Raw genomic sequence first — 16,845 nt, 5'->3', positions numbered from 1 at the left:
CAGCATTGTAAATGTCGGTTTTGGGCTTGGCCTCAGCTAGGTTTACTCCTCACATGGGGTCTTATTGGAAACACAACTGTGCAGGTTTGCCCTTAGCTTCTGCATGACTTGTGGTTAAATAGTTGTTCCAGCTGGGTTCATGGGGCATCCTGAAAATATACATTGCACTCAATTTTTCTTTATTTTTTTAAACAGGGACTTAAAGGTGATAAAGGAGAATCCAGAGATGTAAGTGTGGCATTGTTTCTTTCTTGGTTTGAAATACTTTTTTTGTTGGTTGTGTCACATATCTCTTTTCCCCCCTTTCTTCCTCTCTTTCATTTTATTTTCTAAAGCAATGTGCACTTGTGAGGAACATCAAAGACAAATGCCGTGAGTACCTCAGTGCTTTGCTAATTCCCTGCCTCTACCCTTATGTGCCCATCACGTTACAGAACAGCACTGACCAAACCACTGTTTTTCCCCATCTTTTCCACAGCTTGCTGTTACGGTAAGTCACCCTCTGTTCTTCAAACCGCAGTGTGAGTGCATGCCAGAGTTGCTGCTCTCCCCACATAAGTATTATGAATGATTTACCCCTGCTGAGGATGAGATCCTTGCTCCCTGACAACTGTTTGGGGCACGATTTGTTCCCAATGCACTTTTCTGGCAGGTCCCAAGGAGTGCCCTGTCTTCCCAACTGAGCTGGCCTTTGCTATTGACACCTCCTCGGGCGTTGTGAGGGATGTTTTCAACAGGATGAAGCAAACCGTGCTCCAGGTGGTCAACAACTTAACCATCGCTGAGAGCAACTGTCCTCGGGGTGCCCGGGTGGCTCTAGTCACCTACAACAATGAGGTCACCACAGAGATCCGTTTTGCTGACTCCAGGAAGAAATCAAGCCTCCTCCAGCAGATACAAAACTTCCAGGCAACCCTGACCACCAAGCCACGCAGTCTGGAGACCGCCATGTCTTTTGTGGCCAGGAATACCTTCAAGCGTGCCCGAAGCGGCTTTCTTATGAGGAAGGTGGCTGTCTTTTTCAGCAATGGGGACACAAGAGCCTCCCCACAGCTCAACGATGCCGTGCTGAAACTCTACGATGCCGGGGTCATGCCTGTGTTCCTCACCAGCAGGCAGGACCCGGTTCTCAGCAGAGCTCTGGAGGTTGGGATCACTCATCATTTCTTTCATTTTCTGCCCATGACCCCTGGTTTGCTGGGGAGATCGATAGCATTTGCTTCTACAGGCAGCGGTTGGCTTCCACAGGCCTTTCAAGTGCTTGGCGCTGAGAAAGCATTGCTGGCCAAACTCATCCAGCATGTATATTAGGAGAGAAATCCGAAAGATGGGGCATACTGTGAAATGCTTCTGAGGTTACGATGAGTCGTTTGTTTCCTAGACTGTGGCTCCAGGGAGCCACATGTGGTATGAAATGGAAGACAAGACAGTCCCCATAGAAAGAGAGGTCTGACAGAAAGGCGAAGGGTAAAAAGGGGGAAGTGCAGTAGCTTTGGCAGGGTGAGAGTGGGCGTACAGATATTTAAAGCAACAATAAAAGCCCCAGAAGAGCACGCTGAGCACTGGTTCAAGTGCTTGATCTTCTCTTGGAGTTTATGTCTCTAAACTAGTCTTGCTAACTGACATTGGGGGCATTAGATTCTCCAAATGTTGTCCATCAAAAGCCGCCTGTTGACTAGAGAAACTTTTAGAGTTATGGATTGTCCTCTCCTACTTCAAGCTGAAAATAACAGAAAGCAGCATTGCTAACACCATGTTTTTCTGTTTCCATCTAACCAGATCAACAACACAGCAGTTGGACATGCAATTGTTCTTCCAGCCAGCGGCAGTCAGCTGAATGATGCTATCCGGAGGCTCTTGACTTGTCACATTTGTTTGGGTAAAGCATCCAATTTCTCCTCTAGACATTGCCAGACCCTTCTGGTTGTGCAGCAGTGGGTTGTCAGTGGTGCAAAAGGGAAGCCCAGCTGGGAGACAGCCCTTTTACTGCTGAAGACCAGGGATTCATACTCTTAGGCTGAGCAGAAAATGTTGGTGTTGTGAATGAGGCTCAGCTGGGTGTTCTCCACTTTATGAAAAGAAGCTCCCTTTTTGGCTGGTTTCCACTTTTACAGCCCAAATGCTCTAAAATATTGCCTTTTGTCATCTATGACAGAGCGCTTCAGGTCAAAGGAGCCTGTAAAAATACTAAATGCATGATGAAATGCATTTGGGGATTAAATGATTTTAGTATCATGTAACAGAGTAGTGAATGTCTGTGTCTTGATAGTATTTCATATGACACAAGAGATTTTTTACAAAGATGAGGGAGGGTCATCTTCAGTTCCTCCAGGTAAAACCTACTGTATTTCTTCCCCAGATGTGTGTGACCCTGATCCCATCTGTGGTAGTCCGAGGCCTGTATTCAGAGACAAAAGGGCAGCCCCAACAGATGTAGACACTGACATAGCCTTCATCATGGATAGCTCAGAGTCCACCACTCCTCTGCAGTTCAACGAGATGAAGAAGTACATTTCCCACCTCGTAAATAACCTGGAAATCAGCTCTGAGCCAAAAGCATCTCAGCACCATGCAAGAGTGGCAGTTCTCCAGCAAGCTCCTTACGAATACGAAACCAACTCAAGCTTCCCACCAGTAAAAACTGAGTTTTCACTAACTGATTATGGCTCCAAAGAAAAGATCATTAACTACCTTTACAACCAAATGACCCAGCTCCAGGGCACGAGCGCTATAGGAAGTGCAATTGAATACACAATAGCTCATATTTTCGAAAGTGCACCAAACCCTCGGGATCTGAAAGTCATAGTTCTGATGATGACCGGAAAAGTGAATAAACAAGAACTTGAGCACCTGCAGAAGGTTGTTATCAAAGCAAAATGCAAAGGGTACTTCTTTGTCATCTTGGGCATTGGCAGGAAGGTGAATACCAAGACTATTTATAGCCTAGCTAGTGAGCCAAATGATGTGTTCTTCAAATTGATCGATAAACCAGGAGAGCTTCATGAGGAGCCCTTGCTACGCTTTGGGACACTGCTGCCATCTTTCATCAGAAGTAAGTATAACATCTTGCAGCCAAAGTGCTATGGAAGGGGCAATTTTTGACCTCAGAGGGGTTAATCTGCCAGGTCTGGTCTACCTGCCTGTTGGCTGGGTAGCCTGACCACCTCCTTAGGTAGTGAGGCCCACTGAAGTTAGTCTGGTTTTATATATTTTGTGCCGTTTGGTCTGTTTGTTGCTGCTCATAGGTCCACCTAGTTGTCTGGGTTTTGTTCGCTCTGGCCTCCCCAGCCCTTTCCTTGCAGTCTGTTGGTCTGACAACTAGAGCTTGCACTTCTGTCTGGTTTGACTTGGTCTCCATGGGCTCATCTCTGGGATCTGACCTAATCCTGCTTGGTTTGCCTGTCATATTTACAACATGTCTCATAGGGTCTGGTCCTGCTGGGTCTCTTGGCCCTCTGCAGCCCAGCAGCCTGCTAGCACTCCCCACAAGCTCCCTGAACTCCCAGCAAATCCTTCTTCCCAGCTTCAGCATAAACATCACGTCTACCAGGTATTTAGACAGCTCAGGCTGGAGATCTGGAGTAGCTGCATGTAGATTTAAGGAGCAGATGAACAGGATTCTTTGCTCAAGGATAAATAATGCTGCTGTGTTTGGGATGTGCAGATTGTGCCTTGAACATTTGCACCTCAGCTTAGCTGGAGAACCCGGGCAGGATCTCCGGCTAGATCCAGCTGCCGGAGAGATCTGGCCAGCAAGGACAAGAAATGAGCCTATTCTAGGAAAACTAGTTTTATCAAAAAAGTCCTGCAAATCAGCCTATTGGGCTAATAAACCACTGACTTGGGAATGTCTTGCACTAAACAGGAAGCAAACACGAGCACATCTTTCTCTGGAAATAAATATTTAGATTTTCTCAGTTTGCTTTTTCCATTTACTGAAAAGTCTAACTCTTGAAAAAATACTAACCGTATGGTTGGAAGTGCCTTGTTATAAACAAGCTGTTTACATGTGACAGACAAACATCCAACCCTCTGGTATCTTGTAGTTACTGCTCTCATGTTTATAAATTGGAATAACAAGTCTCCAGCTCACGATGCTGCAGTAACCACATCAAATGTCAAGAGATAATCCACAGCTTTTAGCAGAGCAAGGAAGAAGAGAAGAGGTTTGGGGTGGTTTGTTTGTTTGTTTGTTTAAATCAAGAAGAAATGTATGTAATGTGTTGTTGGTAGTTAACCACCATCTTCAACACCGGTGCTTCATGCCAGGCTCTCTCTGTCTCTAGGCAACTTTGCTTTCTACCTGTCTCCAGAGATAAGGAAACAGTGTGAGGAGTTGCAGAGTGATCAGCAAGCCAAGAGCCAGAGCCCTGGGCACACCAGGCACAAAGCAGTGTAAGTAGTGGTTTGCCTGTGAGAGAATGAGCTTTGTGAGCAGCCTGTCTGTGGGAGAAGCCTTCATTTCCCAGTCTCTGTTTGGAAAAAGAAAGAAAAAACAACTTTGATGTTAACAATCAGGATTATCAGCATTTTCCTGGAACGCCGTGTTAACGAGTAACAGATATATCTACTAGAAAAGGGTAGACAAGTACCCCTATAATTTTTAATTTGGGTTGAATTTCATATTTATATATGTATAAAGTATATGAAGGAGGTATATGCTACTGTCATCATCCAGGTTGGGAATTCTGGAAATTACTATATGATTTGGGGTTTTCCACTCAACAAACTGTTTCACAGAAGTGAAAGCTTATGTCACCAAGCCTCACTCATCGCTGGCATAAAGCTGTCCTGGCTTTAGAAGGTTGAGCCCCTTAAAATCAGGCACGATACAGCTCTGTCTTCTGAATTCACTCTTCTGTGTGTAACGTTGGTGTATAGACAGCTTGTGCCCCAGTGAAAGGCAGTGCTCTGTGGCACTTTTCACTGCTTGGCCGTGGGCGTATCTAAAGCTGACAAAGTCTATTGAAGTCAGGCGGGTTCTTGCCAGTGGTTTCTGTGTTAACTCCTCTCCACTTAGAAATTTCTGCTTATACAGAGGGGGAAAAAAAGCTATACCTGCTGCTTTTGCTTTGACAGGTATGTGGCACCCAACATGACCATAAGCCAGACCCTCAGTGCTAGCACCACGATCAGTGCAAGTATCAAGCCTGTTGCAAGCACCAACACCCATACCAGAACCACCACTGCCAGCACCACAGCACAGACGAGAACCACCGATCAGACCACAGCCAGCACCGTGGTTCAGGTGAATGACACTGCGCAGAGCGCGCCAAGCACTGCTGCCCACACCAAAGCCACTGGCCGCAGCACTGCGAGCAACGCGGCCACCACAGGAGGTGGCAGGAGAAGACAAGGAGGTATGTGAAAGGTTCTCTCACGTGAGTAGCGCCTCAGTGGGTCGTGGCTTTTATTCCTCCCTGAGAGAATTATTCCCATGAGAAATGTCACTAAGAGGCCAAATTTAGGTGCAAAGGTGGAAATTTGCTCTGGGGGGTTAAGGCTTTGTTAACTTGTGTTGAGAATCTTACGCAAAACCGTGTGGGTGACAGGCTGTCTCTAAGCAAAACAGAAGCAGGATGCCTAAACACAGGACAATCCCTCATCTGCTGCCCAGCTCAGTAGCACAGCGACAGAGCACTTCTCTTTCTCGTGTGGACCATTTGCTTTCTATGTTTTCCTCGTAGCATGACCCCTTGGCTAAGTTTTGCTATTTATGGTGATTCCCACAATGGCATTGTTTGAATTCACCATCAGCTAATATAAACAGTCATTTCTGTTAGTTCCTGGCTGAATCAGTGGGGACACCCGTTGGGGAATGCTGAAGCGCTTTCGTGTGAGCCCAGTTCACGTAAAGGAGCTTTCCGACGTGTTTTGGCAAGGAGGTGCAGGCAGCTCTGCACAAGATGAACAACTGACGTGTGCCAAAGCACAGGGGCCCTTAACCAATGAAATCACGCTCCCATGTAAGTAATAAATAAAAAGTAATAACTAAAAGCAGACAGCTTTTGCAAGGCTAATGCTTTCATCAGCTTGCAGGAAACAGACATTTCTGGGTGTTTCTTTCTCCACTGTGTTCTTCCAAGCACCATTTATAAAGATCTCATCTGCCGTGGCAGGAAAACCTTTCCCTAACAGCTTCTTTGTCCTGTCTAAGATTATCTTTGATCTTAAGCAGTCTTTGCTTTAAGATCTTCAGTAGTTTGGTGAATCCATTGCTCCCTAGAGAAGGATCTGACTGGATGCGTCTACCGTGGTTGGGAAAGTTGTGTTGGGAATCACATTTCAGGCTGTGTAAATCTGGTAGAAAATTGCTTTAATTTGCTACATTGCAGCAGATTATTAAAAAAATAAATAAACCCTTTGACTAATCATCTAGGCTATGAAAAAAGTCTCCCTGCAGTGTGCCGGCTTGGGCATCTGAGGTAGCAAAGTCACAGCCTGGTTTGCACATGTCACAACTGGCTGCAGACAAATTGATTTGCTGTGGACTGGGGAGGAGATCCCGCAGCACTGAGACGCTTTTCCCTTCAAGAGCTTTCCTCTTCGAGTCCTTGATCAGTGTTTCTTCTGGTTTTGCATTGCAGCAAAGACCCACGACATCCAGATCACAGATGTCACCGAGAACAGCGCCAGGCTGCGCTGGGCCAGCCCCGAGCCACACAATGCCTACACCTTTGATATCACCGTCACTTTAGCACATGACCACTCTCTTGTGCAGAAGCAAAACCTGACGGGCACTGAGCACGTCATCCGAGGACTCAGAAGTGGGCAGAAATACCTTGTCTTCATTACTGGCTACCAGAAATCCCAACCCAAAGTGATCTATACAGGGACATTCAGCACAAGTAAGTACCTCTGGAGGAAAGCATCCAAACACAATGGACACAAAAAATGAAAAAACCCAACTATCTTGGCCCTGGCAGTGCTCTGTTGTGTCACTGCATGTCTGGCATCCTCCAAACCAGCAGCAGGACCTGGTTATGAAGTGCTGCAGATGTGTTTCTTTGGCAAATGCACATTGACCCTTTGCCGGCATTAAATTGACACAGACTGCGGGAGGAAATTAAAGCCAGTCCCAGAGGGGGGTTTGTCTTACTGTGCATACAGGAGGCTTTACACTGTGGGGCCTGGTGGGGTCCAGCCAGCATTGCTATGATTAATGGTAAGAGTTAAACTGGGTTAATGCAGAGTAAATTCAGTGCAGCCTGACTGCAAAATAATCAAGAAAAGCTTCTTCCCCCATCACCATTTCCATAGCCACCAATCTGCTTCATATCACATACTATTAAAAAAAAAAACAAACCAAAACAAACCTGCAAAAAGATTAAACAGAGGGTTTAGAGCTTTGGGGATCAAAGCTGCCTTTGGCATGGCTAAAATAGGTAAGATACAGCCAATTTTTAAAAATATACTGTGGCATAGAGGTGACTTGGCTTGGTGGCGTGGAGAAGTTCGTGCTGGTCCTGCCAGTGCTGCATCTGGCTGCTTCTGGCACTTCAGAGCCAATTTCAGTGCCCATGGAGAGCCTTTCCATTGGCTTCAGTGGGTTTGGATCATGTCTGAAGTCTCTTACCTTCATGAGCAATAAACGTGCCCACAAAAATGTTGAGAAAAGACATCAACGCGTAGAAGTAGTATTTGCTTGAGCTGAGTTGAAGCTCTCAATGCCCAGGGAAGCTGCATTTCCCACAGAGTAAATCTTGAATGGGAACAAATTGGATACGCAGTGGTGACACCTCATTTGCCCACAAACTGTGACCTGGACGCTGGGTAGGACTGTTGCCCTTACCCACACCCCTACTCTGCACCAGAGAAAGGCAAATCCAGTCCTTCCTGTGGCTGCAGCCCCCTCCAGCCCTACAGCACCATGGAAAAGAGCCACGGGCTACCCTAGGAACGGGCTTTGTGCAATAGGGTGCAGTCATGCATGATGCAGTGTGAACTCTTTTCTCCTTTCCATCACAAGGGATTTCTTCCCCCAGTGACAATCCTCAACAAGGTAGTTCCTAGAGGGACGTGAGGCTGTGATGGGAGGTGTGGGGTCAAGGAGAGGTGTGCAATGCATGGACAGTCCTCGAGGGCTGCAGAAGAACAAGAGAAGATCCATCACAGACTATTTTTTCCTCTGGAGGATGCCATTTGTTTTCTGCCATCTCTAAGACCAGCACAGCAAAGCTAAACTGGCTACAGAGAGGCCACGTTCAGCTCCTTCAGAGCCCCTGCCCAGCTGCATGCTGTGGTGTGAGTAGGGACCATCCAAAGCACTCGTGTGGGGCCCTGAAGATGCTACTCCACAGTCATCCTCCATGGATGAGCCCAACCATGCAGCAGAGCTGCCAGCTGGGGAGAGCAAGGCGAACCCATCCCAGCATGGCTGGGCGGTTGTGGATTACTCATCCCGTCAGCTGCCACCAATAAACATTTCTGAAATGTATGTGTTAGGGTAAACAGATCCAGACCTGACTCCCGTGACTTGTGTGTCCCCATGCTGGAGCTGGGGCCAGTGAGGTTGTTTATGACCGCACTGAGGGCGCTGCTGCGGATCCCCTTCCCCTTGGCTGACCCCGCTGCTTCTTCCCCCAGAGACCCCGGCACAGACCAAGGTATCCCTGGCCAACATGATGCTCAACGCCGAGCCGCTGGAAGGGCCCGAGAGTGGTGAGTATGGGTGATGGTGGGAGTGCTGGGATGGGGTCCTCTGCCAGGACCCCCACCAAAAGCCTGGCCATTTACACCGATCCTCCCTTCGCCATCCTCTAAACCCACCCTTTCTCAGAGCCCTGCTGGGACCAAAGGATCTGTGAGTCCTTTGCTTTGCAGAGCCAACAGATCATGACTTAGGTGACATCCTTGGCTGTGTGGGTCTGAGCCCTGAACTGGGGTCTCTGCCCCATGTTGGATCCAGACCCCCTTGAAGTTGCTGTGATCTTCATGGGGGACTCAAACTGGGTCCCATTTCCATTGCAAGGATGGGAGATGAGCCAGGATCCAAGTGCTGGCCACTCTCCAAGGACAAGCTGTGCCCCATGGCATGTGTAGATGCAGGTATGGATGCAGAACATCACCTGATGCTTCCTCCTCCCTCCTTCCTTCCCTTCCCATTTGGGGCAAGGAATAGGTCTTGGCTCCTTGGTTTACCACACCACTCTCAACAAGGGCTTGACCAACAGCCAGGGATCGCAGCGGAGCTAGTGTCAAACATTTGCATAAATTTGGCTAATTGGTAGCCTCCTCTCAGTTCCACCCATTGGCCCACCACCTGATTCTCTGCCACCAGTGGTGTATGTAGTGAACCACTAAATGAGCAAGCTGTTCTTACTCTCGTTAACCTGTGTTAATAACCCATAAGCACCGTAGCTGTTTATAAGTCATCTCATCACTACTGTTGACATCAAGCTCATTATATCAGCGCTATTACACTCAGTTGTACCATAAGTGCCAGGCTGCAACCCTTCCTCCGAAGGTCTGGAAGGGCTCTCAGCCTTCATCAAGCAGCACAGCCCTGTCACAGGCAGCACCATGGATCTGGCATTCAAAACTCAACCCTGAATCATCACTCTCGTGTTTTTCTTTAAGCATTTTCCTTTCACTGTGGCTCATTTTCTTCCTGAGGTGATTTGAGAGCATGGGGAGATGTTCAGCCAGTGAGAGCTGCAAAGCTGCCGTTGGGGTCTGGCTGCTGGCACCGAAAGGGTTGAGCATGGACATTATGCCTGGCTGGTGGTACCACCAGAGCTTGCTTCAGCGGAGGGGCCGAGGGCTTGTGCTGGGCAGGACCATCGCATTCATTTCTGCCTTGCTGCATGTCCCATCATTCCACCCTTCCCACTCATTTGGTCCCTCTTAGCACTGACATACCCTCACCTGGTTTGTCCCCACCAGGTGACTCATACCCCCAGGGCTTTGTTTAACGCCTTGCCTGCCAGCCCTTTGGAAAAAAGGCATGTAGGCTTGTGTAGGTCTGTCCAGAGGAATATGGATGCGCTGTGTGCTCACTCTGCGCTTCGTCGCAGGGCTGGTGATCTCAGCTCCTTTTGTTGACCCACTTGCAGTAACCATCTCTGCCTGAGGATTTATGGCAGTGGCAATTTGGGGGAAACATTCCCCAAGGATGCTAATCTGAAGTTTTTTAACAGACTAAGGACCTTAAACAGAGCAGGGGATTTGGGGTGGGTTGTTTAGCTGAGTCTTTTCTAGTTCTCTGTGCATGGGGAGAGACCCATGCATAAATCTGACAGACCTCAGAGGAAGCCCCAAATTCTGCCCTCCTTATAGAGGCAAAGCAGCTGCTAGCACAGATGGCCTCTCTTTGCTAATAAAATCTCTGGGATTTGGACCTAAATTACTGATTCCGGGCTGGGAATGAACATATGTTTAAATCCTCACCAAGCCATCTTCTTTAAAGTTTGCCTTTAGAGATAAAATAAAAACTCTTAAGGATTAAAAGTTACTGCCAAGACAAACAGCTTTGAAAATAGATTTGGAGGGCTTGATCCTGCACACACTAGCAGGGCATAAGGGGATCCCACCACCTTGGTCCAGGGACTCAAAACTTGGATGAGCAACAAAATCAAGAGCAAGAAGAGGCAAACTGGAGGCTGGAGAAGGTTTGCAAGAGAAATCAGAGACAAGGAAATGCCACCAATCTTGTACTTGGCTTTTTTCTTTCTTTTTTTTTTTTTTTTTGCCTTTTCAATCTCTGCTTTTTCAGCTTTTAACCCTTTCAGAGTCACTTAACCTTTGCACCTTTTGACATGCAGATTGGCCAGACCCTTGCTTGCTGGACTTTGACATGGGCATGCAGTGCAAGGACTATCAGATTGTGTGGTTCTTTGACTCCAAAACCAAGATCTGCAGACAGGGTTGGTATGGTGGCTGCGGTGGTAATGCCAATAGATTTGAGGCCGAAGCTGAGTGCATTAGCAAATGCTTAAAACCATGTAAGTACCATGTGGGGATTAATCCTTTTGTGTTTTATCATATTGTCAAATCATTTTTGGATCTTTAAAACCCAAACCCACACACTTTTTCCTCCAGCAGCAGCTGAAAAAGCCATGCAGCAGCCACCCCTTGAGAAAAGATTATCGTCAGGTAACACCCTCCAAAAAATAATCACATTCCAAAGCAAATCCATTATTTCACCTTGACCATTTCATAGCATGCATCCAACCTTGTCCAAGACAAGCTCACCAGTAGTATAGACTTGGTTTTCATTTACTCCTTGACATAACCATGCCCTACCACCCGCTTTGCATGAGCAAGTCACTTTGCATGTGTGTTGTCACACCGGGACATGTTGTGTTTGCACAACCCGAGTGCAGATCACAGCTATATGGCAAAAATTAAGCCCTGGATTTTGTGAGAAGCGTGGGGGTGCTGAACCAGAGTGTGGCACAGTCCCAGAGCCTTTGCTGAGATGCAAAGAATTGCAAACATTCTGCTGCCTGTAACCAAAATGCTTGATGGATAATTACCCCACGGGGTTTGGGTCTTGCGTGCAGATGTTTTACTTTTGCACCAGAAGATAAAAATCAAAGTTGAGGGAGGAGCCCACAGGAAAATTGCAATGACCTCCTCTCCTCAAGGCTGTGTTTGCAAACTTCTTCAAGACCTGGGAAGGAAGTAGAGACTTGTGGTCACCTGTGTTGGTTCAGCAAGGGGCTGGGATGGGAGCCTGACTGCAGCAAAGCCTTGCTACCACAGCAGCCTCCCCCTTCCAGTGGTGCTTCAGGGCCCTTTGCAGAGACAGGAGGAAAGCCTAGGAGTGATGCAAGCTCTGGTACCTACAGGCTTTAACCCTCATAGGGGCATGACAGGGTTTGAAAAGGCAAATTAAGGACCCCTGTCACCCATTTGATTTTCTTAGGTGTATTTAAGGCTTTTTAAATCAGACTCTGGAATTTCTGTCACTGACAGTGGTGCAGCCCAAATCCAGCTGCAGGTGCCCCTGCAGAAACATGCAGGCAAGTGAGTAGGAGGCCACCATCAGCCATGGAAATGCCTGGGGTGGCAGCTGCTCACAGAAGGAGGTTGCAAGGTGCTTCTGGGATGCAAATGGGCGTCGTGGACAAAGATCCATTGGTTACAGTCTGAGGGTTTTTCAGCCAGAGGAAGCAGCATATGGCTTGTGCAGAAACCTGCAGCTTGCATCTAGAGCAGGGTGTCGTCCACACAGAGCGGGGAAGCTCCCTAATGTGTTTTTCCAGAGGGTGCATGTTTCTGCTAACCCCATCCCATAGACCAGGCCCTTCTGATCATCGTCACATGCCTTGATGATGTTTCCAGCAACTGTTGTTCAGGCTAAATTGATATTTCATGAACTTGGCGCCGTTCTGCCCTGGGCAGATAGTCAAGAAAAGCAACCGTGGGGCCCTGGATGGACGCTCGCCTTTCTGCCCGCCCCGCTCTATTCATCACTTTAGTCCCTTTTCGTTTTCTGCAAAACCAGAGCTTGAATTCACCGTGGCAAAAGAGCTACGGGAGTTCATGTGCAGCTCAGCTTTTAAAATGCTGGACATTGGGTCAGGCTCTCAGTTCAGCCCATATCAGGTACAACCCTCAGAAATTAGTTCGCCTCCCAAACCTTCAGGCTGTTTCGGTGCAAAACCACACACCAGACCTACCTCCATTTCTGAAGCCTTTTAAATGCAGTGATAACCTGTCATTATTGAAATATTTTTAAAATATATATTTTTCTTCTTTTTTCCCATGACAAAATTAACTGCAAGTGCAGCTGAGAAGCCCAGGCACATCTTCCTCATGGGATGAATTAAACCCCTGTCTTACAGTGGCTGTCTCCATCTTTTGAACCTGCCAGAGCCAGCCACAGCTTAAAACACACTTTAGCTCTGTAGTTCTCGCTTTCCATCAATTCTTTGAAACTTTCAGATAACCTTTTTGATCATTTATTGTGTCTTGGGCTTGCAGTTTTTTGGTAGTGGGGGTGTGTTGGTTTTGGCTGAAATGCCATCCAGGGCTTCAGCCACAGGAATTACTAGCTGGTGACTGATGGTTCTCTGGAACTGGACAGTGGCATGAGGGGTGACTATTAGGACAGGCAACCTGAAGGTTACAATTCAAGTGAATTTTCAGCAGCTTTCCTGTCTCTAAAGTCGTGGTTGCATTTCCCTGCGTGTCTTGCAAACCCTAATGACTGCTTCCGCTTCTGAAGGGGATGAAGCGGCGAAAAGCTGGGCTGCCTGGACCCTGTGCCACAGGGGAAAATTGCATTATACCTCCCATCAGCGGCGGTGTGCTGCAGTGATGGAATTTGGGGTACAGCTGTTCTTGTGTTCACATCTGCTCATTTTCCAAGGCAGAGAAGAAGGGAGATAGACCTTGGCTAAAAAAAAAAAAATCTGACTATAAAAAGGCAAAGAGCCTGCCAAAGGCATGGGGAAGATTTTGGCCATAGGAGCCTAAAGCAAAGCTGAATTGGAAGGTCAATATTGATTCCAAATTCCAAGGAAAAACAGAGATTATAAAATAAATCTGTTTCAAAAAGTTGCATTTAGAACAAGACAAGGGGCAGGAACATCCCTTCAAACATGTCTCCTCTCTCTGAAAGGAGATAATCCCAGCTCCTCCTATCAAAACAGTAAACCCACTGCTCAAACCATCCACCCAATCTCCATCATAACCACAGCGTGGACCACTTGAGCCCGACCCCTTTGACCACAGCGCTCATCTGGCTGCAATCTGTTCAGTTACTGGCAGCACAGAGAGACTCCTGTGAGCAGAAAAAGAGGGAAAAACGCCATTAAATCGAGCGGGCAGGAAGGGTTTAGACATTTGGCAGGGTCTACTGAGAAGCAAACCTGTGGCTGGGGTGCAAGGTCTGTGACGCTGGTCTGGACATTGGCACGTCTATCCCGGCAGCATCCCAGCCTTGCTGCAGCAGTCCTGGGCTCTGGGCAACCACCAGCACCAGTTGCAATTTCCTGTAAAGTAAACCCTCCACCGGGCTTTCTTATTGCCTAGGGTCCACTGCCAGACCTACTTTCTAGTCGGGATTTCAGGAATAATCTTCTGTGCCCTTCTTCCTGTGAAAGCTTTAGAAGGATTTAGTGCACTTTGGCTTTCATCAGGCCCCAAAGAAACGTGCTGACAGATGCACCTTTGTATACGTCCACCCTGTATCTAAATATTCTTTCCTATACCCATTCGTGGGTATGTTTTGGCATACCCTGTTTCTGGCAGGACAGAGACCCAGTGAAATCTCTACGACCCTCGTAATTAGTGGCCAATAGCTTTTTCTTATCGCTTGGGACAGGCAGAATCACAGATAAGTGAACATAAGTTTTTTTATTTTATTTTATTTTTTACCAGCATTGAGCTCTTGATCTCACAAAATCCTGCGCTCACATGAGTGGTCCGAGGATCACAGCAAGTTCAGGCAGCTTCGCCATCAGCAAAGAGCTATTTCTGGGGGCACCGTGTGATGACAAGGGGGCTGCAGAAGGTGTGGGGCCATCAACCACCATTTCAGACAAGTCCTTTAAGCAGCTTGATTTCTGGTATCTGGTTTCTAGAAGGCGTGATCCTAAGATGAGATCGTCAGAAGATAGCCAAGACCTGAATTTCTTTTTTCCCTGTTAATTAAATATTAAGTATATTAAATACATTAATACATTAATTTATGCTAAATATTTAAATATCACAAATGCCTCTCTAGTAAGAGGAACTCCACACTCTGCCCATCTGACTCCCACTTGCCCCCATCCACGTTTGGGTGCTGATTTTCATGTGTTTGACTGCTGATTTTTACTCATGCCTGAGGCTGGACACCAGCACCTTGAAGCTGTGCCCTGATAAGGGGCAGCAATGAGCATGATACCAGAAATTTTGGGGATCTGCCTGACTTTGGGCTGTGGACACAAGGCTTTACCAGGACAAACCATGATGGATGAGCTGAACCGAGGGGGCATAAGCTGATTCTGAGGCCCTATGTGCAAGGGGTGCCTTGTTTGTGACACGGTGGTAAATTAGTGGCTAAGATCAGATCTTTTTACTTTATTTTTAAAAATCTATTTGGCAATTTCATTTTAACACATCCAAGTACTTCATTATTTTCTTGCTTGTGTCCCCAGCAAGGGATGCAGAATCATGCAATCGCAGAATGTTTTGGCTTGGAAGTGACATTCGAAGGTTATCAAGTCCAATGTCCAGTGCCAAGTCCAACCCCCAGAATGCCAGCGTGTGGCAGGTCCAGGAGTATCTTCACATAGAAGATCTCTCTTTTTGAGGGAAGCCAATATTTTTAACGGGGAAACGATGGTGCACATGCTTTTCCCTTGCTCTGAGACCTGCCAACGCATTTCCTGCAAATCCAGGGCATGTGCAGACAACTGCTGCCACACAGCACTCTTCCTCCATTTCACCATCGCTTCATGGGCGCAGGACAGCAACACAGCCCAGGGCTTGAGGATCAGGGCTAGTGACCTCCAAGGAAGGGCCTTCTCTTTGCAAACTAAGAGATGGGATTTAGTCGCAGGAGACGTGCAAAGCCTGTGCTGTGGTTGCCTGTTCAGATCTTGCATGCCAGCCTGCTCACAGGCATTTCTCTGCCGTGCAAATACATTGAGAGAGGCTGTGTTTCACCCAGAAGTGCTATTGCTGATTCTTCTTGCTCCTGTGTTCATCTGCAGTCACGGATATCTGCCGGCTGCAAAAAGATGAGGGGACCTGCAGGGACTTTGAGCTGAAATGGTACTACGACCCCGAGACCAAGAGCTGCGCCCGGTTCTGGTACGGCGGCTGCGGAGGCAACGAGAACAGATTTAACACACAGAAAGAATGTGAAAAAGTTTGTGTCCCTGGTAAGCAGCATCTGTGTGGCTGGAGAAAGGCCAGCCAGGTCCCTGGCACTTCCAGTTGGGAGCATGGTTGAGTGTGCTTGTGGTGGTCTGGACTCCACAGCGAGTCCTGGCAATGAACTCCATTTATCCTCTCTCGATATCCTGCAAACTCATTTATTTTTCTTTTTCTCCATCAAACCTTTTAGGTAACATCAACCCCAGCATGGTGATGACGATAGGAACATAGAGCCAGCAACCTGTCAACACATACCTCTGAGACAGCCGGGAGCATCCGCCGTTGCCACCTTACTCCTATAGAAGCTAAGGGTATAGACTACCTTGCACTGTACTATTTCATGCTTTTAACTCCCAAGCAAGCCTTGAAGAAAGTGTTTTGCTGCCTGACCTATCAATATGGTGCTAAACTGTTTGTGGACTGAGTGCTACATGTGTCTGGGTTATATTGTATAGCTTCAACATTACCAAATATTTACCTAATTGCAGATTGTTATTGTCTCTAAATTACCCTTTCTTTCCAATTCTGGCACTGTACAAATGAGACCAAAAAAAAAAAATCGTAGTAATTTCACTGCAACTGTTACATGCTCGCTTTTATCCTTTTCATAACTGAGCATCACTTTGGAGGGGAAGCCTTCATGTCAGAGAGTAGCTAATTTTGATGAACAAGCGCTTCAGGTTTTCATTCCTTCATTCAAGTTTTTCATTCCTCCTCCTTAATTTTGTTTTTTTCCCTCCTTTTGCTGGATTAGATTTCAGACTAGATCTCTTGTATGCATTTGTAACACATGTGGCCAACTGAACTAGCAAGGTTTCCAAATGCAAATGCACTGCTGGGACCAAGGCCTCAGTTAACAAATGTTTAAATTGTGGTGTGGGATGCCTCTGGCATTCTCCTGATGTTGTATGTTTTATAAAATACAAAGCAAAGCAATTTGGGGAGGGGGATGGCGGGTGGGAAGGGGATTTTATTTTTATTGTTGATTTTGTGTCAGGAAGTCTATACAAAGAACTTTTAAATAAAGTC

At 47.0% G+C, this 16,845-nt stretch overlaps 1 protein-coding gene across 1 annotated transcript in view; it reads left to right on the top strand.

Moving 5' to 3' along the window:
• Positions 1-16,347, top strand: part of COL6A3 (collagen, type VI, alpha 3) — a 53,491-nt gene extending 37,144 nt beyond the window's left edge. The window contains exons 32-44 of the mRNA XM_010140602.1: positions 196-228; positions 336-372; positions 479-490; positions 653-1,146; positions 1,780-1,879; positions 2,360-3,052; positions 4,287-4,395; positions 5,080-5,360; positions 6,588-6,848; positions 8,587-8,661; positions 15,651-15,821; positions 16,007-16,052; positions 16,134-16,347. Coding sequence (XP_010138904.1) covers positions 196-228; positions 336-372; positions 479-490; positions 653-1,146; positions 1,780-1,879; positions 2,360-3,052; positions 4,287-4,395; positions 5,080-5,360; positions 6,588-6,848; positions 8,587-8,661; positions 15,651-15,821; positions 16,007-16,047 — 2,307 coding nt within the window. The 3' untranslated portion in view covers positions 16,048-16,052; positions 16,134-16,347. The remainder of the gene's footprint in view (positions 1-195; positions 229-335; positions 373-478; positions 491-652; positions 1,147-1,779; positions 1,880-2,359; positions 3,053-4,286; positions 4,396-5,079; positions 5,361-6,587; positions 6,849-8,586; positions 8,662-15,650; positions 15,822-16,006; positions 16,053-16,133) is intronic.
• The last annotated feature ends 498 nt before the right edge of the window (positions 16,348-16,845 follow it).

Source organism: Buceros rhinoceros, unplaced genomic scaffold, assembly GCF_000710305.1.
Source record: "Buceros rhinoceros silvestris isolate BGI_N320 unplaced genomic scaffold, ASM71030v1 scaffold9147, whole genome shotgun sequence".
Lineage (NCBI taxonomy): Eukaryota > Metazoa > Chordata > Aves > Bucerotiformes > Bucerotidae > Buceros > Buceros rhinoceros.
Note: the sequence above shows the minus strand (reverse complement) of the source record. Positions and strands in the feature narration are given on the sequence as shown.